Genomic DNA, 21890 nt, shown 5'->3' with positions numbered 1-21890 from the left:
CAGTTAACATTGCTCAATGTAGCTAAGTGGAGGGAATGCAGATGATTTATATTTCGCTGGCTAGGTTGAAGAAACTCAAGAGAGATGTTTTCTGCTTCAAGACAGAGGGGAAAAAATCCCCAAAACTGTAATGCAAAGGCTTTGTAGTATTTTTAAACCTTTGATTCAGTCCATATGTGACATGCGAACACCGCCAGATTCTGTCTACGTTTCAAAACACACATACACACACGCGCACACACACTCCTCGCAGGAGAGAAAAGTTGGGTTTCAGCAGCGGTGGTGGTGTCAGCAGGGCCGCCTGGGCTGGGCTCCCTCTTTAGATTACTAGGATGCAGGGCGCCTCCTTCTATGCCACTCCGTGTGGTCCCCCGCATTGGCATGGCTTTTAAAGGAAAAAGCATGTCGAAATGAAGAGAAAAAACTTCAGGGCTTACCTGGTTGGCCTCTCACTTCGTGTCCCGAGAAGCAGAGAGCTAAGAAAACCCAGGAGAGAGGAAACATATCCATTTTGGAGAAGGCGACTCTCTCCAGAGCGGGATTTGTAGATTTCTTGTACAATTATAAGTCTTTGTGTTCTTCCCTCTCTTACGTTCCTCCTTACAGTGTCTTCTGCAAAGGTTTCTAATGGTCAGGGTTTCCCTCTTGGGTCCTGGCGGCTCGTCTTCAGCTTTATTCTTGCTGGATCCCCACCTCGCCAGGAGGAGGGTAGCTCTTGAAATCAGCAAAGACGGAGCAAGCCGGGAAGAGGGGACCGGTTTCCTCTCTCAAAAACAAAACGCATCTATGTCCTCTCCAGTTCCTCAAAGTGTCATTTCCTTTATCCTACAACATCGCGAATATTTCCCGAAAGCCAAGCGTAAAAAAAATAATAATAAAAATAAAAGCCAAGACTTGCTTTGGGCATCCGCCGGCCCCCAGGCAGCTGTGTGATCTCAGAGGCATAAACTGACACACGTCCCCGGCACCCGGGACCCGCACGCGGGCGGAGGACCGACCGCCGGGACGGCCCGAGTGGCAGGCGGCCGCCCTGCTCGCGCCCTCGCCGGGTTCCTCAAGCGGGAGCCTTCCCCAACGGCTACACCCGCTCGGCCAGCCTCTCGAGGGGAGTCTGAGGAAGGAAGCCGCTGCCGCTGCTGCTGCTGCTGCTGCTGCCGGTGCGGCGGCGGCCGGGATCGCGGGGAGTGAGCGCGCCCCTCTCCGAGTCGGCTCGCGCCCGCCCTCACCTCCACCTCGCCCAGCGCCTCGCCGAGTGTCTGCTCGTCTGAGGATGTGCCGGGCCGGGCTGCGGGTCGGTGCCGCGCTCGCGTTCTCTGCTTCCCCTCCGGCTCCCCCCTGCCTTTTCAGGCCGAGCAGCATGTGGATGTCAGAGCGGCGGCAGAGCTATCCGATTACGCGCCGGCTCAGGGCCCGCCCCTTCTGTGTTCCTGATTAAAGAGGCAGCCGCGGAGGCGCGCGGCGCACAGTCCAGCGCCGCGGCATCCAGCTCAGGCGGGGCGGCGGCGGCTCCCCCCGGGCCGCGGCCCGATCAAAGTTCAGGCAGTTCCCGCCCAGCCGCCCCTCTCCGGCCCCGCACCTCCCGTCCCCCCTGGGCACCTCCGCGCCTGGCTGTGCCGGGCTGCCCGTGCGCCATGCCCCGGAGAGGGAGAGCCCCCGGGCACCTCCAGGGCGCGCTGCCCTTGGCCGCGTCTCCCCAGTCAGAGGGAGACTCTACGGAAAACGGGGGAACTCCTTGTTCCCCCAAATTCCCTGACTCCGATGCCACACACGTAGAACCCAACACAATGCCACGCGCAATGGCGTTACCAGAGGAGCTGGGCGGCGTACGGTGTTTGGAGCAGGGAGCCAGGCGGCAGCTCAGCCATGCATTCGCACAGGCAGCAGTGCGTGGCGGCGACACACACGGCCAGTCCCCGCTGAATAAAACCCCAAACACTCCCTGCGTTTACTACTCAGATCCTTTGTTACGTCCCAAACATACTCCTCTGCTCTCTGGGCGAGGATTTACTTCTCCCTGCGCCCCTAACTTGTAACCATCAGTAGAAGAGGAAAGACTTTCTTCAAAGAATTCCCAGGTGGTTTTATTGGATTCCTCTAACCCTCTAAAAAAGTACCGGTACACGAAGGCTTCCCCTGAAATGCTACTGTAACTACCTCTCTTCACGTTTTCCACATGGAAACTTGGTCACAATGCGGAGGGAAAGAAAACAGCGTCGTGCCAAACATTTTTAAATGGAGGCGTGAAAACTGTTCGGAGGGGGCTTCAAGCTAACAGCGGGGAAACTCTTGTATCTTTGCTTCTGAGGATGGCTGGGTGGGTTCCAAACTGTCCGGCTTCACTGGGCAGCTATTCTGCATTATCATCAGGACTCCAACAGGAACAGTCTCAGTAACACTGTGTCCACCTTTTCTGCGGATGAAGAAAAGTAAAGTTTCGGTGACAAGAAACACACACACATCTGACTATCCCATTTATTTCTTTGCTGGTACTTGTGGATTCTTCTGGGTGGTTTTGCTCCTTATCTGGACTTGCCATTAGCTTTGTTTACCACTTTCAGTGTTTGAAAAATCTGTAACTCCCACTTAACTGTTATTTACACTGAGATAACCAAAACAAAATTGAATCAGAAGTGATTTGCAAATAGTTGAGTCAAGCAGTGGCGGGGGTTTTACAGTGATGTGTAAATCCACAGGCTGGTATCGCACCGTTAATCTTGGACGCCTGCTCTGAAAGGGCATTTAATGAAGGAGGCCCAGCAAGTCCTTGCAGACAGCACATCCCCTGACCGGCCTGAAGCTACCCTTCATTCTTTTCATTCTCTCTCCCTTCCTTCTTCCCCTCCTTCTTTCCTTGGCTTGAGAGCACATCCACATTATTAAAAACTTCAGATTTAGTTTTCTTCCTGTTTAAACGTCAACTGTCAAGGAAGACTGCCATTCCCAATATTCAGTGGAGTAAAGAGGCAGTCTGGATTTTGAACCTTAAGCAAGATTTCGGCTTCTATCATCACCAAGACACTGACCTGAGGACAAATAATGCTATCCACAGTGACAGAGCCTGAATGAAGAGTCATTTAGTATCACCTCCCCCACCACTCCCCAGGCTTGCCAACCCAATCTAGCAAGGGCCCAGCATGGAAGAATCCTGTTTCTGAGAACATTATAGCCAGAGTTTAGGTGAAGGGCAAGAGAAGAGGAGAGAGAGAGAAAAAGTAAACTGAAGCCCATGGGAAACCCTTGGAATCACAACTCTGGACTTCTGCTCTTGGGGTCTCAGCGGTGACGGTCCCCATCAGGCTGCTTTGGGGGTCTTTGGTCTGGTAGGGAGACCGGTCAGTTTGAGTGTTCTGTTCCTGGACCTGATTCCCAGCATTACGGATTTTAATTTTTCAGAGGTGTCCTAAAGGGGGAGTTGATTTACTTCCTGGGAGCCCTCAGCACGACCCTTGCAAGACTGCTCCTCCGTCCACTTGGGCACAGTCCTGGTTCGCTGCTGTTGGGTGGAGGGTGGGACGTTGCTTCAGAGCCCTGGGGACTCCAAGCGGCCAGACCGTTGTTAATCCTCTAGGGGGCAGCACTCAATAAATAATGCTAACACTCCCCGCAGTTGCAAGTCTGGTGGTGCTTTTACCTCCAGGAGCTCCCAGCCTTTTATCAGACCGGGAAGGATTCAGAGTGAGCCCAGATCTGCCTGAGCCCACTCTGAGCAAGAGCCCACCAGCCCAGCCGGGACTTAGAATTGCTTTAATCCAGGACTTCCAACCACTCTTGGGAACTAAACACAAATCCCACACGTGCCCGATGGAAAACGAATCCTTAGGGAAATTCTCCAGACTGGGACTGGCTCAGACCTGCCAGCTCCGGTTTTTGTCTAAACTGGAATCTCAGCAGTTTGGCTGCAGCTGGTTTGGTTTCAGCCAGAGGTGCAGGGCTGAGAGGCCAGGCGCTGTACTTCTCGTTATTTGGCAAGTCCACCTCCTTGACCCATGAGAAGACTGCCTTCTAAAAGGCTAGTAGCATCCACAGAAACAGTGGGCTTGTTAACAGAAGCAGAGAACTGACTAGACAACAGCTAACTAGTGGAGCTGACGTTCCCGGCAGCATCACTGACTCACCCAGGACGTTTGACATCATTATCCTTAATTGTGAAATAATCATAGGTAATCCCAGCCTACATTCCATTCCTTTGACAGGAAGGGATGTGGGGAGCATAAAACAGATTTGTAAAAGATGCTAAGAGAAAGCTGTAACCCAGCCACACCCCAGTGGAAAGATGGGCGTTCCCAGCTAGACAGTCCCAAACCTGAGGGGCCTCGGAATCACCTAGGGCAAGTGTTAAAAATTCAGATCCCTGGGCGCCAGCCTCCTGCAGATCACATCCCTTGGATCCAGAGCAGTGTCTGGGAATCTGTATTTTTAACACACATTTTAGGTGATTCTGATGCAAATGCTCAAGAAGACAGCAATTGGGAACCTCTGCTCTGAGATATTCTGTGTACACATGGCCTTCAGTATATGCACGTCCACTGAAGGATGCCTGCATAATGTTTCTTCTCACTTCGTCTCCAGGCACTTTTCAGACAGGGGGCAGGTGGTTCAGGTTTCTGGGAAAAGCCACCAAGAACATGTCCCTTAAAATGCCAGAGTGGTAGTATTCCAAGCTTTATCTGGTAACATTTATTTCACAGCAGCAGCAAAGGACCTTTTGAAAGTACCAAGAATCTCACCTCCCAGGGGAGGTCTGCAGGAACGTGTTCAAAGTGCCAGCTGATGGGGTTTATGGATCCAGCCCTTTCACCACCAACTGGCTCAGCCATTGGTTGTTACTAGAGGTTTGTTTCAGGTATGGTTTTCCATCTGTGTACCTCACACTGTGCTTATTAAATGCTCATGGAAGCGTGACTACGTAGGAGGTGTGCAAGCAAGGAAGACATTTGGGTCTTGCCTCCTGGGAGCACAGAATCTAAAAGCTCCAGAAGTTTCGTGCTTCCACAATAGATACCACTTGTCACATGGTGCTTCCCCTTATCTGAGCCCTGACATCGATGAGCTCTCACCCTGGAAGGGGTAGATACGAGGCATAATTGTGTCTTAATCTGTAATTCACTGCACCGCCCTGGTTAATATGTAGCTGCATCTGTCTCACAGGCAGAGCTTCAGTTAAAATGTAATAGGTCCTCATTTTTCATTCTCTCTTTTGTTTGAAGCTGAAGGCCAGGTTTCTGGTCAATAAGGTTTTTTCCCACTCTTTAAACCATCAAGATTTTTCTTTCATTCAGTCCATGTGAACCCTGCCTAGTAGTTTCTATCTAATATTACCTTTGTTGGTTTCCTGGAATCCTTACAGATTTCCAGAAAGTATCAAACTTTCCTTCACTCTAAACTGTGTGTCTCTCTTGTCTCTTTCTCAGACACAGACACAGACACTAGATCAGCAAGGAGGGAACCCCATGAATGAAAAAAAGGAAAAAATGATCAAAATGTGCAAAATCCATTCAAATATCCCCGGAATCCTTGGCAAGGGAAATTGAGGAAGTCATATTGCCCCCTCTCCTCTGCGTGGCTCGAGCGTGAGGTCGATCTCCTCTGCCACACTAATTTTTATGTGTTTGAGGCATCAGTGCTTCAAAATGGACCCCACCAACACTTCTCTTTAGAGCCACGTTCTCCGGTGTGACATCCTGCAATGAAGGTGATATCTGTGCTTCGCACATGGCTGTTGGGCATCTGAAATGTGCCCAGTGTGACTGAGTAACTGAATTTTAAATTGCATTTAATTTCATTAAATACAATTTCCCAGCCCCTCAAAAAATACAGATTCCACGTGTGTTTAACGGCTGCCATATTGGACAGCTCAGCTTTAGAAAATCAAAAGGCCAGAGCCGGAGATTCCCATAGAAATTTACACCCTTGTCAGGGTCTGAGTCCCCCTCACTTGTTCACCAAAAAGGGAACCCCAAGATGAGCAGAGGTGTCCTGTGAAAACGTTGGGTATCTGTTGGGCAAGGAAGAGAAGGGCTGGCCCAGACCACTGTCTGTCATCCTCTGCCCTCCTGTGCTCTCTTGGATGACTCTTCCAGAGCACCCACCAGGGTCAGAGACTTCACAGTGCCCCCCAGCCTCTGGGCCTCAGCTCAGTCCTCAGTGGAGAGAAGCAGGTTGTGGCAGCAGAAACCTGAGGTCAGGGCAGGTGGACCCTAGGTCTCCACTGCCCTTGGGTGTCTTTGGAAAGTCTGCTCACCAATTTGGGACCTATTTCCTCACCTGTAGAATGAAGGGGTTGGTTTGAATGACTTCTGCCTCTTTTCGGTTTTGAATTTTGGCTAAGGATCTTTCCTTAGCCAGTGCATGGGTGGGGCTTAACTGGATATCCCATTATCGTGGGGTCTACCTTGGGTACCTTTTCTCCAAGTGAGCAATGGCAAGTATGTCTGGCATCTTGGCAGGGCTTTTAGAGGAGATATTTTTGGACAAAGCCCTTTCCTACCCCCTCAAAAAAGATTCCACTTACAATCACACACAAAGGCCAAGAGTGTGTTTATAACTTCACGGCAATTATAGGTGATGTGATTGGAAATTTTAGGGCTGTGATCTGACGTTTTTTACCATTCAGGAAAATCTTATTTTGAGCTGAAAATTCCCATTCTCTCACTAAATTCATGGACCAATGTTCTTGGAAACTTGAACCTTCCATCCATGAGGCACATCGTTCTTCCTTGTTCACATTCGCACATACCCTTCCCCCCACCCCCCGCTGATCTGTAAGGGTTTTTCTTCACTATTTTGGTTATTTCTATTTTCAGATTTGTAACCTGTGATTTATGGTGCCTTAATAAGACATCTACATGTCAGGTGATTGTTAATTATGATGGCAATAGCTGCTAATTGAGCATGAAAGTCGTGGTGGGAAGGCAGGAGTCAGGGAGCTGACCTTTTGCTATGGAGGACACTCTGGGTGGGTTAATTCACACCCAGCATAGTCATTAGTTCCCTCTCTCCTCCTTTGTATTTACTCCCACGCAGTTTACTGAGCTGCCAATCAGTCTTTACTGTCCAGATGAGCTCTCTGATGGCCAGCGGGTGTAGACTGTTGCTTGCTTTCTGCAGGGACCAAGACATCACCTCTAGAGGCAGCCTTCTTTTCTGTCTCCAGACTTGGGTTCTATTTACTTTCTAACATAACATAAGGGAATAAGTAGTACATGTACATTGTTAAAAAAGTTCAAACAGCATAGAAAGGTAACTGATGAAAATTTAAGCTTCCCTGCCACCCTGCCCCCCACCCCCATTCTGCAATTCACGTCCCCTGTTCACCTCCCCGTTGGTCAGGGTTTGGGGATCCTTCCAGAGATATAGGGACTGTGCTCCAAGTTAAAAGCAGAAACACATTCGATGTTTTCCCAGCTCTCTTCCCCCAGCCTGCTCTCTCTGCCTCTCTCCCACCAGCCCTAAGCAGTAATGATCTTGAAAGCCGTTAGGGGGCAGCTGTGACCAGAAAAGGGACAACAGAGAAAATGTAGAACTGAAATTCTAGAGAAGAGAGGGGAAAAGAAATGGAAGGTATGCCAAGGAGAGGAGAGGGCTCTGCAAAGGAGAACAACGAAAAAGAAAGCAGAAATAAGCCAACGCAAAGCATTACGAAATGAGAGGAAGTGGGGAAGGAAGTTATAGTATTAAAAAGCTAAAGGAATTGTCTGTGTTAAGAGAGGGGCAATTTACAAAGGCCAGGGATTATTTCAGGTTTTTTTTTTTTTTTTAAGACAAACCTGTAGAACCCGAACTGGCTCAAAGCGAGCAGAAAGTAGGAGCTTATCTTCACTGAGCCGGAAAGCATTCGTCATGCTGGACTTCACGTTCTTGGGACCTGCTGCAGGCTGAAGGGTCCAGAGCACCCTCTGTGCCCTGGGGCTTTTGACGCGGGGTGGGGACCAGGTGGAGCAGCCCCCTTCCCTCACATCTTCAGAATGCTGAAGAATGCTCGCAGCCTCAGCGAGGCAGTGGAATTGGCTTGGATATAAAGGTGCTGTTCTAGTTCTCAGTACGACAGAGCTCAGAAAGGAGGGCACAGGTTTCCTTTGAAGTGGATGCCACAATCAAAGTGCTTTCAGGTGCCGTCAGGGCAAACTGCCCCTGTTTCAGCAGGTTAGCTTCATTAAAGCTCCGGGCTCCTGCTTTAATGTTTCCCAGGCCCGCCCCCTCAGTACATTAGGCAGAAACAAGCCCTCATGGGAGTTCATGGCCCTCATGTTTGGCATTGTGAATGGAATGCATGGGCAACACTTAGGCTGGGATAATACGAAATGGAAAGTTGCTTCCAGAGCACGATAAATAAGAGCCCTTTTAGGTTAGTCCTCTTTTCTCTTTCTAACCCAAACTTCCCCTCCCCGACTTTAGAAGAGACAACAAACTCTTGAGGCGACCTGCTCTAGGGTCACCGCACACAACCTGGACCACCTGGGCAGAATTGCTAAATCTGACTCAGAAGACAGAATCCTCCCCGGCTGACCCAAACTCTATACCCAGTGTCACTCATCGAAATCCAGGGAAAATTGTTATTTTTGGGTCATAGTCACTTGCTCTCAATCACCTGTCACAGTTGATATTTACTGAAGACCCAGGGTGGGCAGGGGACCCTTGGGGTACACCATGGTGATTGGAGAAGAAACCTGAGGGCGTCTTCCACAGGGACCCCTGGGCCCCGAGCCAGAGGAGCTGGCCTTTCTCCGGTGGGGTTTGGATGGATCCGGGTAAGTTGCAACATGAGCTATTTCAAACAGTGGTTGTTTTGCAGAATTTGGGTTTTCCCCCCGGGGCCCAAAGTCAGCTGCTCCCTCCAATCCTCTCACTCTCTCATTCTCTTTCTTTGACACCGAGTCCTAGACTTTGGTTTCTCAGAAGTTTTAAAAGTCATACTGGAAAGTTGGCCAAACAAAAACCTCTCTGACCAGAAGCAATTGGCTTCCCCTTAAACAAGTCCCCCAAAGTTAAATTACAAAGCGGGTTTGTCCCTTCGTTAGCATTTGGCAAGGATCTAGGATGTGAAAACACTTCCCATTTGATTCGATCATAATTTAGAAGAAATAGTGCAATTTTTGGCCTTTCACCACATGTGGAAGTGTTTTCCTGTTGCTGACAGTGTTATCACAAGACCGTCCTTCTCCCGCACTGAACTCCCCCAGCCCTTAGGGAACGGGAGAGTCGCACTTGAGGGGTCAGGAGCATCCTGGGGGAGGTCAGTCTCACCACATGATGGGTCAGGTCCACAATGGGAGATGACAGCCGTGTCAGAGGGAGCACAGGCCCTGAGCCAGGCCAGGAGACCTAGTTTGTGGTTCTGGCTTTATCGTCGACGCTGTGTGTGCCTTGTGTGAAATCCTCTCCTCTCTCTGTGATCCCATTTCCTCACTCATGAAAGGTATGTTGTTATTCCAGAGAATAGCTCCACCCGACCATGCAGGCGAATCTACACTTGACATGGAGTGGGGTCCAGTTTAGAGCTCTCATTGGTTCAAAAAATATTAATTGAGCTGTGCTCTATGCCACCCTCTGCGTGGGTGGAAGAGACGTGAGCACCTCAGCGAGGACGGCTGATCTCCGGAGATTTGCTTCCCAGGGGGAAAGACAGACAGCACCCAGTCAGCAATGTGCAGGATCCTCTCAGATGGTGACACTGAGCTCCGAGAAGAACCCAAAGTAAGACAATGGGATGGAGATCAGGAAGCCAGCCGGCAGGAAACCTGGGCCAGCCCTTCCACCAACCAGGGCCCCGCTGTGAGCAGGTAGCTCAGGCTTAGCCTCTCATCAGTCAGATAAGGGCTGGGCTGCTGCAGTGTTTTTTCTTTCTTTTTTTTAAAGATTGGCACCTGAGCTAACATATGTTGCCAATCTTTTCTTTCTTTCTTTCTTTCTTTCTTCTTCTTCTCCCCAAAGCCCCCAGCCCAGTTGTATATTCTAGTTGCAGGTCCTTCTAGCTCTGCTGTGTGGGACGCCACCTCAGCATGGCTAATGAGCAGTGCCACGTCTGTGCCCAGGATCTGAAGCAGTGAAACCCTGGGCCACCAAAGTGGAGCACATGAACTTAACAACTCGGCCACGGGCCGGCCCCTGCTGCAGTGTTTTTTAAGGTTTGGGATGAGATCCTTTAGTGGGTTATGAAATCAGCTTAGAAGTTTGTGATCAACATTTTTTAAAAAATGCAGTAGCTCTGAATAAAATGAGTGTAAATTGTTTTATAAAACATTTCCATTTATACATATATTTGAAACACACACAACTGTTCTGGGTCACATGTAAAATATATTCCTTTTTTTTTTTTTTTAAAGATTTGCACCTCAGCTAACATCTTTTGCCCATCTTTTTTTTTCTTCTTCTCCCCAGGACCCCCTAGTATATAGTTGTGTATTTTTAGTTGTGGGTCCTTCTGGCTCTGCTATGTGGGACGCCGCCTCGGCATGGCTTGATGAGTGGTGCCATGTCCACACCCAGGATCCAAACCCGCGAAACCCGAAGTGGAGTGTGTGAACTTAACCACTCGGCCACTGGGCTTGCCCCTATTCCTTTCTTTGGGTTGCAGTGGATTAGGTGATCTCTAAAATGTTTTTAAGCCTTCAAACTCTATGATTTCATTAAATTTTTATAGCAGGGGCCCAATGGAACATAGTTCTTGCTTGATTTTCCTTATTATTGAATAAATAGTAGCATTGCTCATCAGAGAATCCCAGGGTTTAACCCAGTTTCAGGCACAGGATTGGTGCTTGACAAATGTTTTTTGAATTAATGGAGACATGGGATTTATGCACTCGGTCTTAAAATAAGTACAGCAACCTAATATGAATTACCAAATAACTAACAAAAGTATCAAAATAATTTATATTTTCCCAAATGCCAATCTTGCAAACCAAATTTGAGATGCTATTGCCCTTGTGATGCTAGGAACTGCCTTTTCTTATCATTCTCAGAAACTCTGTTAAGATTCTAAAAAAAGAAAAAGCTTAACATGTGCTTCTCCCAAGTAGGGCAAACTGCTTTCTTCCCATGTAGAAATGTAATTCAATAAACCTTTAGAATGTTTAAGAAAGAAAAGAATTAGTGGGGAAATTTTCCTATTTCTTGTCCTTGGGGATCTAGATAATTCTGCCTTCCTGAAATGGAGTCTCGTTTCTTAATTCCTTGTGAGTTTTCATTTCTTAAGTCACCCTTCTTCAAAGCACCAGTGATCTTGTTTAACACAGATTTTTTTCCTTAGTAATGGCTTAAGTAGCAAGCTTTTCAGTCTCAGAATCATTTTTTAAAATTATACATTTGATTAGAAATAGATGGCCCAAGTCTTCCATCCTTCCTTGCTTGGAACCCCTCTTGATGTCCATGGGGATGGGAGAACCAGACCGAAGCGATCCCATTGAAGAATCAATGATACATCATGCTTCAGAAAGGCAAGAGTCAATGGGCCCTTCTCAGAGCCCAACGCACATGCTCATGAGTTAATTTTCAAGTCCATTTCCTTAATTGCCTGAAAATCCACGGCCAGGCAAATCGACTCAGAGTTTAGGATTGCTACACCCAACCTTCTGTATCCAACCCCACCTGCCTTTCTCAAAGCAGAGCAGACATACAGACACCAAGAAGAAACATCAGCACCTCGCACCCCAGTCACATGGCAACCGCTTGCCAGAGCAGGCTGTGTTTCCATTATGGGCACCTGGGTTCATGCAAAAATGTGCTCTTGAGCTATAACATAGGCGATCACTTTTCTGTGAGTCAAAGTATATCGTAAGTAACATAAAAGAAAGTGCCGTTAGAAGGAAGCCCATATCTTTATAGTGAATAAGGATCCCAGAGCCGATCAACCCAATAAGCTTAGGTTGACCTGGAACTAACTAAAGCGTGTTTCCTGGAGGTCAGTTCTGAAACCACTGTTTGGACCAAAATGTATAAAAATCATGAAAGGCGTTTGCATCATTTTCTGGTCTTTATTTGTGTTGTTATTATTATTCCAGTTACTAATGACGAATTTACCCAGGTCAGGGAAAATTAATGTATTCACATTTCTTTTTCTCTTTTTTGGCCAAATATAAGTCATATCAAATGCAATCCCATACCATGTATTTCTCTAAGTAATTCTGGTTTTTGTAGATTTTTTTTCTTGCAGAATCTCTCATAGAATCATTTTAACAATGACATTTTGGTGAAGATATGCTAAGACATATATATATATATATATATTTTTTTTAGTAGCTGAAGTTAACTCTGCTCATCATTTTGAGAAGAGATGCCCAACCGACATGGAGAAATAGCAGCTTTCAGTTAAACAAATGCAAAGCTGTATTTAGGCTTTTTTGCAACATTGTGGTGGGAAGAGATCAAAGTCTCTTCTGCTGCTATTTTAAAAATACTCGCCAGGGCAATTCCATCAGAAATACTGTTACGAAAGCTTTTGTATTCTGATCCTTTCTGTTCAAGGGTGACACATTCAGAGAAACCCCAGATCTGGTGAAAACGATTTTAAAAAGTCAATTTGAACAAATGCTGCTGTGCTATTTGTTAGAATTAATAAAAAAATTCTCAGACTTTCTTTTCTTTCGGTGAGGAAGATTGGCCCTGAGCAACATCTGTTGTCAATCTCCCCCTTTTTTTCTCCCTAAAGCCCCAGTGCACAGTTGTCTATCCTAGTTGTAAGTCCCGCGAGTTCTTCTACGTGGGGCGCTGCCTGAGCGTGGCCTGATGCGCGGTGCTAGCTCCTCACCCAGGATCCAACTGGCGAACCCCAACCGCTGAAGTGGAGAGCATGAACTTAACCACTTGGCCACAGGCCAGCCCCTCAGACTCTCTTAAGAAGTTGTGGTGGGAGGGTTGTTTAAAGAGGAGGAAGATGCACACAGTCAGCGGAAGCAGCGTCAAGTCTGGGATCCTCACTAAACTTTTAGGACAAAACCCTTTATCTTTTGCTAATTGCAAAATAACCAGATCCCCCTGCCCCAGAGTTGTGCGGAGAGTCCTTCTGCCTCCGGGTAGAGGGACGTCCGCTTCTCTATCACACAAAGAGGTGTTGGCTGAGCAGGACGTTAAGCTCTCAACTTCTGACACCAAGTTCTGTACTTTCCCCACAGGGCAGCGATTGGACTCCAAACCTCTCCCACCTCTCTCCTCATGGTCTGTGTACTCTTGCGCCTATAAAGGATCTTGGTAATGGATTCCAAAAGAAATCTTACAACACACTGCAAATCAGCATCAGCTTGTGAAACTGAGGCCGGTCATGAGGATGTTGATTGCTTAAAAAACAGTGATCACCACTGTGGTAAGAACATGTCGCCCTACAACAGCATTCACTAGGCCCCTGATTGCTCCTGGGGTTAGCCGGGGCCATGCCACTAGACAGCTCCCCCTCCAGTATCTGTGAGCACGGATCACAGAGTTAGACCATCTGTGAGCAAGAGAGGGAAAGAGCCCGTGTGACCTGCACGGATAGGAAGATGCACACTCCTGAGGGTAACTCATCTCTGGTTGGCAGGGTGGATCTCTCCAGGAACAAGCAGAGAGGGTGTGCTGCTTGCCTGGGGAGAAGGTCCTACTAGTTCCGATGGGAACGAAGTGAAATAAACTAACTCCTCTCCAAATGGGGACAAGTTGCCACTATTTGTCAGGTAACATTCTCAAAAATAGAAATATCTCAAATATCTTCTTGTTGGTTTATTGTTGCTGGAAAAAATGAGTGTGCTTAGTGGAAGGTGGGGTTACCATCACACGGAAAGAGTGTTGCTTCGGGGATCAGAAGTCTACTGTCTATCATGCAGCAGCCTTGCAAGCAGGTTTTACTCGACTCTTGGGGTTTCTGTTTCTTCCTCTATAAAGTGAGGGGTTGGGATAGGTCACTCTCCCTGGAAGGTTATTCTTCCTTCTGCTCCCTGATTCTTGGTGGGCTGAGCTCACTGGACCCTCGTGTCAACAGCCCTCTCTGGATGTGTGTTCTTTCTCCAGGCGGTTGGCTTTACATGACTTCAGATGGTCGTCCATGCTTTAAAAGAAAAAGCCTGGCAATTTATAAGTTAGTACCCTTTGTCTCCAAGCAGCGGGATTAGGCACAGGGGCAGGAATGCAAACATCACAAAGGTCAAAGATCATGACCTTTCTGAGTGGAAACCAAGACAACTGCATGCCTGAGTGGCACTAGGGTCTTGATCTGGGCCAGTCTCAAGGTCCCTTCCCACTGGAGTATTCTGTGAGCCACAGGCCCTGGGAATGGGCTCTTCCTTAGGTGTGCAAGCAGATTCAGGCTGGAGTTCTGTAAGTGACTGTTGAACAGTGGAAGTCCTGGTGCACATATGCGCTGTTTGGGGATGGTTTAGAAGTGTCAGTGTGTGCTAACGCCCCTGGCTGGTTCCTGGAATACATGGAGGTTCAACCAGTGACACGAGATCACGGGCAATGCTAAGGAACAGTGCGATGCCGGGAGAAGCACACGGGGACACAGGACCTTGAACATGCTCAGCTGTACCTGCGCCGTCTGGGCAGGAGGCTGGTCCCTGAGGAGTGTGCAGACACGGTGGTGTCTGCGCAGAGAGGAGCAGATGTGACGGTGGTGGAGGGGGACATTCAACAGCTGTGGGTGGCTCCTATGTCTGGTTCCTATTTGATTGACGGGCAGACTGATTTCACCTACCACTGAAAAGAAATGGACAAAAACCAAAAACCAGAACACACACACACTGAGAAACCTCAAAAGTGCAACCATGGGTGCATGGCTCAAGGATAAGTTAACAGAAGAGTAATTTGTATATAACCAAAGGTTGTGAAGGAGACAGACATCCTTTTAGCCTCAGAAGGCACAAAGGCTTTGCTATAAACTCAGGGAAAGCCACTGGCAGGAGCAGGAGATAAACCCTTGCAGTGTGAGATAGCTGATTCACTTAAAATGTGGCCATAACCAAGGAAGTTTAAGAGAGCGAAAGCGCGAAGGACGGCCAGCTGGCTCCTGACGCCGAGCCCACACTGCGTCCTTCCGCCCTCCTCTCACCGTGAGGACTCAGGCTTTCCGTTTACCTTCTCCAACAGAGGATTTCCCCAGCATGAGAGAGAGAGGTGTCTTCAGGAAGGCCTAGAGCCTGAGAATGAAGAAGGGAGGGACTGGGGAGGGCAAGGAGGACCAGGCGCTGAGTGTGTGAGGTGAGGAGGGCTAGAGTGTGAAGGGTGTGGCATAAAGAAGGGACAAGAAATTCTGTGGAGGACGCTCAGTGCTGCCCGAAGAAACGGCAGTGAGCTGATGCCCCCAAATCCAGACAGTGTAACTTCACGACACTGCACGGTTGGAATAAACAGGTCAGCTCCTCTGTGGGAGCCTGCCCCACACTTAATGTCACCAACCGAGGTAGATTACTCCATTGGTCCCAGTTGTTTGCCTCACTCTCTGCAAATGATTACACATCTGTCCTTTGCTCTACGGTATACAGCGCCTTCTCGAAGGTGTAGGGTATGACCCCACCCCTTGACATCAGACTCGGCCATGCAACGTGCTTTGGCCATTGGCAGGTGAGTGGAAGTGACATATGTCGTCTGCAGGCAGACATTAGAGAGCCATGGTGAAGTTTGGCCTCTGCCCCTTGTCTCTGCTGTGAAGATGGCATGCGCCACCAAGGGCTGCATGGATGCCAGCACAAAGAGGATGCGAGGAGCAGAGCCGGGCTGCAGGTGAGCCATGCTGACGTGTGCTGTGAGCGAGACCCAAACTTTGTGCTGTAAACCACTGAGATCTTGGGGTTACAACAGCATAATCTAGTGAATGAGGATGATACAAACCACTTTACATTGTGTGGGTGCTCCCTGTGACCTCACAACACTGTGCTGGGGGATGGGACTTCCCACAGTTCTGGGGTTGGGTGAGTCCTCGCCAGGAGCTGTCCTTGGCCCCTACAGAGTGGGCGGGGAGATCCGAGTCTCTGACAACCAGCTGACCGGCTAGGCTGTCAGATCAGTGACCCTCCCCACTTTTCCCCTCCCCAAAGGTGAGCTCCAGGCCCACCTGTGGAGCCAAGAGAAGGACCTAGAGCCTTGTTCCTATTTACAAAGATTTTAAAGCAGAAATAACTGGGGGAACTGACCCAGAAAAGAGGAAGTCTGGGGCAGGGGAATTCTGTAGACAGAGTCTAGGAAATTCCACTGAATCAGAGCTGGGTGACAATCAGATGGGTGTTTTTCATCTGAAGCTGGGAGGGGCTTCAGGGAGCAAAGACTTGCTTTTTCCAGGAATCTTAAAAAGGAGAAAAACTGAAAGAGAAGCCAGAAATGCCTCAGGTATCGCTATTGAGAGAAAAAACTCCATCAACGGATAGTGGCAGCGGGAAGTGAGCTGGGTTATTTGTGACTGTCTTCCCAGATAGACGCCAACTTCTCTGCACTCACCAGGAAGCTCACCAAGCCTCGTGTCATAAATGAGAGCTTCTCATGGACCATTTCATGAGAAAAGTTTTGTGCAGTTTCTTGGTAACCTGTTACATGTCTCCGTCTCACCAGACAGGATACGGAGAAGCGATATTGGGTGGGAGGCAGGACTAGATGACCTCAAACTCTTTCAGCTCAAATAGATTAATATTTATTACTCTGTGCTATGACTTATGACATTAAAACATCAAAATTGACTTAATTAGGGCGAACGAGTAGAATTAAATCTGAAATGCAAACACAGCATCTTATCATCTTTATCCCTGTAAGCCACATGAAATTATTTATAGAATGAAGTGGGGAGTAAATAAGTGAATGTACTAATAAAATGTTGTGTTGCAGCCTAATGCCGTGTTCAGACTAATGTGAAGTGAGCAGGAGCAGGTTTTGAGAAGTTCGAGAACATGGGAAGATGCTAATGGATTTACACAAGGAGGGAAAAGGACTGACAACGTGAGTCAGGCTCACGAGTCCCAACACTTCCACAAAGTGATGGACACGATGCAGAGAAAAAGGGAGGGTTTCGGAAGCTCCCTGCAGGTGCTGTGCGTCCACCGAGAGGTGGGCCATCGCTGTGGCTTTACCTGAATTTCCCTTTCATCCCAAATGTTCATTTTAGTCTCCTGCGAGGATTTTTCCCCAAGTGTGACCAATTTTCCAATTTTGTAATGGAAGCCAGGAGAAAATGGAATTCTCTTTATAGAAATCCATTTTGTAGCCAACTTTCTCAAGATGAGTCTATCCCTGAAAGCAATTTCCCTCACCTGGGAGAGGCGGTGGAGGCGTTCAGGGCCGGCTAAGTGGATCGCTGACAATTTGCTCCTCTAGCTGTGGGGGTTTAACAGCAAGGCCTTGGAGGTGAATGCGGTGAGGGCCGTCCTTTCCAGGTCCTTCTCAAGCTGTGCTGAGTTCTGTTTTCAGAGCAGTGTTCACAAGGGACTAGGCAGGAGATGGGGTGGGGGCGGGGAGTTGCTTCAACACCCAAGGGCACCAGGTCGATGACCCTTTATCTCCAGCACACTCTGGAATTCGGTTGGTGAGCTGCACACCTCATCAGTGAGGTAAATGGAAGATGAGTCAACAGACAAGAGTGGCATCGAGGTGTGTCCCTGTCACAGATCAGAATGGCCACTGGGGATTTGTAAGAATGTGGAAGGAATCATCTAACAAGAATTAGAACTCATGTCTGGCTGGCTCCTTGGCCTGGCTTACAATTCAATGCCGCTTCTTTGGGGGCACATTTGTGATTATGTAGAGGCAAAACAAAGCGTTCGGTAGTAAATTAAATCAGTTTTATACTTGGTGGGTGACTGGCATGCCACATATACCGCCAGGCTTTGCTGCTTCCCAGTATGGGAAATGTACTTGAAGCGTAACAACTGGCTCTTCTCCATCTGTTCATGTTCCCCGTTTGACTCACCCCTGCTCTGTAAATACTCTCCAATTTGTAAGCAAGTTGAACAAATTTCAAAGCTCTATGACTGAAGTGAGTGTAGGTCAGAAGTGACCTTGTGGGAGGCCTCAGAGGACATGTGAACTTTCCTTACCATGAGATCGCTTCATCCATTTGATGCTTGTGAACAACTACACTTCTCACATAAGCAAGCGGGTGCAAATAAAGGTCAGACGAGGGCTACTGGGGAGGGACATTGCATTGGCGAAAAAGTGAAAGTTTATGTCCAAAAATAGAAAGTGAAAACCTACCATTGGGAGATGATTAAGAAAAATAACTGTTCACGAAGGTGACAAGCCAGAAACAACACTGACAAGCACAGAAAGAAGAGCTCTGTGCCTCTTGACTGAAGCTTGACGGGCGTCCACACCTCCTCTCGCTGGTTTCCGTAACAGAATCTCAGGATGCCATCTGTGACTCGCCACCGTGGGGACACACCATCATAGGCATTCATGAGCATGCCACTTGCTGCCCAGCCCCACAGGACAGTGACTCAGTGTGGAGAAGCGAGCACCTGATTTCATGGGCGAAACGATCTGAAAAACAATGTCGTCTACCCTGTGTAGAAGCAAGGAGCTGCCCAGTCCTACGTCTACAGGCCCACAGCTGAATGCGACTGCAGGCCAGATTTCACTGAACAGTACTAGCTTATGGTTATGGAGGATTTGCTACGATCCGGCCACTATCCTAACTGCTCTACTGGTGCAAATCAATTTAATTTTCACAATAATGAGGTAGGTTTTTTTTTTTGCCCATTCTACAGATAAAGAGAATGAGACGCAGAGAGGCAATAATTAGCCCAAAGTCACACAGTGTGTCAGGATTCAAACTCAGGCCATCAGGAACCAGAGATGGAGCTCATGACCACGCACCCTGGTGTGCAGGTACCCCATCCAGTCAACACAAAGCCTGCGAGTGAGTTAACACACACGCCCCAGTGAGACTTAAACGCTTTGACTGGCCTGACCAATCGGATGGATCTCAGAATAAAAAAGTCATTCTTTTGTGCCTTAGCTCTCCCTGAAATCTACTGAGTAGCAGGTCACAGCCAACGCCAACTTGGTAAACGCAAGATCCCACCACATTTCAGGCAACGTGCTATGCTTTCAGGCATTCCAAACTTGTCCCCAAAGAGCTTTCAATCTCCTCATGGGACAGCCCCCAACCTTAATGAGAATAATGTGATGCGAATGGCAGAGCAATGAGATGAGAACGAAGACCTGGGATGAGGTAGGGGGAGAGGAGAGGGGGAGCCCAAACAGAGGGACTAACATCAGGAGAATAGTTACTGGTTGACAATATGGATTATATTATGAGAAGCAGGCAGAGAGCATAACCCCAAACCTCTAATGATGCCCAACTGACTTGTGAAGAGGCCAACTATATTCTCTTTAAAGAACATGGTCGTTTTGGATCACCTTTCTTATCTACTTTATAGATACCGTGGAAAGATTCACAAGGCAATTGCTTCATTCGGTCATGGAGGTTGGGGTTATGTGGCTCACCTTCCCCCAGAGCTGGACTGATAAGTCTTGTCTATTCTTCATTGATAAGTTCATGCCTGAATTAGTCAAACTTTTTATGATTACAAGAAACAGATATTAACCCAAATTAGCTCGAGTAAAATGGGAATTCATTGGCTCATATAATCAGGAAATCAGAAGTGTTACGAACCCCTGATCCAGAAGCTAGATCCAGAAACCCAAATAATGTTGTCAGAGCATTAAGTCATTGCCACATAGTACACATGCGCCCCCAAGTAATCGTCTCTCTCTCGCCTCAGCTTGTCTCTGCTTGGTGACATTCCCAAGGAAGCTTAGTTCAAGTGGTGGGCAACTCACATCCTCCCTGCTTAGCACTTCAATGGAAATAGGACTTCTCTCTCCCAACATCAGTCAACATCAATTATTGCAGAGACTCCAACTGGCCATGCTTGAGTTGATGCCCATCCTTTAGGCTAGAGGATGGAGTATTCTGATTGGCCAACCTGGGTCCTGTGCCCACTCTCACAGCAGGGTGTGTATGAAACTCCATACATGAAGGCCCCAGCATGGCTACACAGTGTTGGAGAAGAATCCTTAATGGAGCTGGGAGACTAGGAGATGGGGGTGGTGGAGGGGGTGGCAAAGAAGCTGGACCAACAGAACCATAAGTGCTACAATTTATCTGATAACACCTAAGAAGTTCAAAGTCTTGGAGCTCTTCAACATCTTTATCAGTGCTACTGGGCTTGGATGGTAAGTGTGCCACACCTAGAGATGGCCACCTCAGTGTGCTTTACGCCTATGAACAGGTTTGTCTTCCTACAGCTGCAGGGTTCCTAGGATGACTTGCCTCCTGCTCTTAGCAGCCACTTACACTTGAATGGCTTTCATGGTTTACACAGCACTCCCACACAGACACCATCTCCTCCCATCCACTCAACATGAAATGTATGTAGAACAGCCGGCATCATTATTCCCATTTTATAGATGAGGAAGCAGGGCCTCAGGTTAGTGGCTTGTCCAGAGTAACACAAGTGGAAGTGGTCAACCCAGCTGGGAATCCGGGTCTCCCAGCTCCAAGACGAGCACGAGAGACACTGGGAGCTTTTCGTGAGCTTAGGAAAGGTTTCTGAGGGCACATAGTGGCTCAGCTCCAAGACGGGATGAGAGTTGGAAATCATGATTTTCCTCCCAGGTTTTCATGACTAGAATGTTGGCCTTCTGAGAAAATTCTTGTCTTAAAATCTTCTAGAACTGATGCCAAAAAGTTCAGTTTCAAAAGGCACTCGGCGAGGACTCTGCGGGCTGACTTGTCTCCGGCACAGCCTGGAATGCTGCACATACTCACTTGATTACCAGGCTCCTTTTAAAACGAGCCAATACAAGAGATTTGTGCTTGTGAATTACTGCGCTTGTAATGAAAAAGGAATTACAGTACATGCTCGAGACGCTCATGCGTCAGACGAGCATGCAGCTTCTAGATTGCTAGCACAGCGCCTAAGTGCCCATCCTGTTAGTAATCCCAGTAAGATTTTTACCAAAGGTAAGTCGACTTCTTTTGGGGTGTGCTTGGTTGGGCAGGGGCGCAACCTGTTTCTGGTGTAACAGAAGCTAAGGAATAGGATTAGAAGGGGTAGTCAGAGTACGGTAACTCCCTGTAGCTGCTAATTGGGGCTCTCATCTGACAAGCACCTCCCTGCTTCGCAGGGGAGGGCGAAAATAAAACAAGCAGCCCAGACAATTAGGGACCAAACAAAATTAAACAAGTCCTCATGGCCATAAGTACCAGGCATAGTGCTTTGCCGCGCATTGTTAGCGGCTCATGCATTATGAAGCACTTAGGGATGCTCTCTAATGGGGTCTCTCTCCCTCCTGGAGGGCGACTTGAACATTAGACCCTGTGACTCAGGTGCGGAAACTCTGCTGCATTCACGTGGGCAGACAGGGCTCCCCTCCTGCTCAGGGGGCAGGGAAGCTTAATTAATTGTTGGGGAAGCACTTTGAGATTCTGGGATGAAAGGCACTATAGAATGGTAATAATTTGCATCGACAAGGTACATTTCTTTAGTAGAATCCCAAGCACTTTACAAACATTAATTAATCCTCGTAACACCCTGGCGAGGCAGGTAAGTTTTCCCAGGATAGACTAAACAAATCCACCACTTTCGGAGAGGGAGGGAGGCTACTGCCTTGAGCTCACTTTATTATTTATTCTTGGTGGGAGCGTCCAGAAGGCTGATGCGGACCCTGCTTCCCATTAGTCCAAACGATTTGCCATTCGCTTTTGATTACCCACAAATATCATATTCTGCTGGAGCGCTAATCATTCTGCTTGGGGGACACGTGTCCTGAGCAGAGCGAGTCATAAACAGCTGTCATTCCAATGGATATTAATGCCTGTTGTCTCCCATCCTGGAGCTCTGTGCCTCCCTTTTGCAAGGAGAATGGCGGAGGAGCGGGCGACATCTGTTTCAAAAACAGTCTGCAGCCATACTGGAGAGAGTGCACCTGGCTTCCACTTC

General features: G+C 48.1%; 1 protein-coding gene across 2 annotated transcripts in view; it reads right to left on the bottom strand.

Annotated features, from left to right (window-relative positions):
* Positions 1-1355, bottom strand: part of NRP2 (neuropilin 2) — a 112226-nt gene extending 110871 nt beyond the window's left edge. Inside the window, exon 1 of one of the 2 annotated variants that reach the window (XM_046658117.1) lies at positions 438-1355. In XM_046658117.1, the coding sequence (XP_046514073.1) occupies positions 438-510 (73 nt within the window). In that variant the 5' untranslated portion in view covers positions 511-1355. The remainder of the gene's footprint in view (positions 1-437) is intronic. The other variant, XM_046658116.1, reaches the window with a different exon arrangement.
* Positions 1356-21890: the final 20535 nt, after the last annotated feature.

Source organism: Equus quagga, chromosome 4, assembly GCF_021613505.1.
Source record: "Equus quagga isolate Etosha38 chromosome 4, UCLA_HA_Equagga_1.0, whole genome shotgun sequence".
NCBI lineage: Eukaryota > Metazoa > Chordata > Mammalia > Perissodactyla > Equidae > Equus > Equus quagga.
This window is presented reverse-complemented; position numbering and strand designations above follow the sequence as displayed.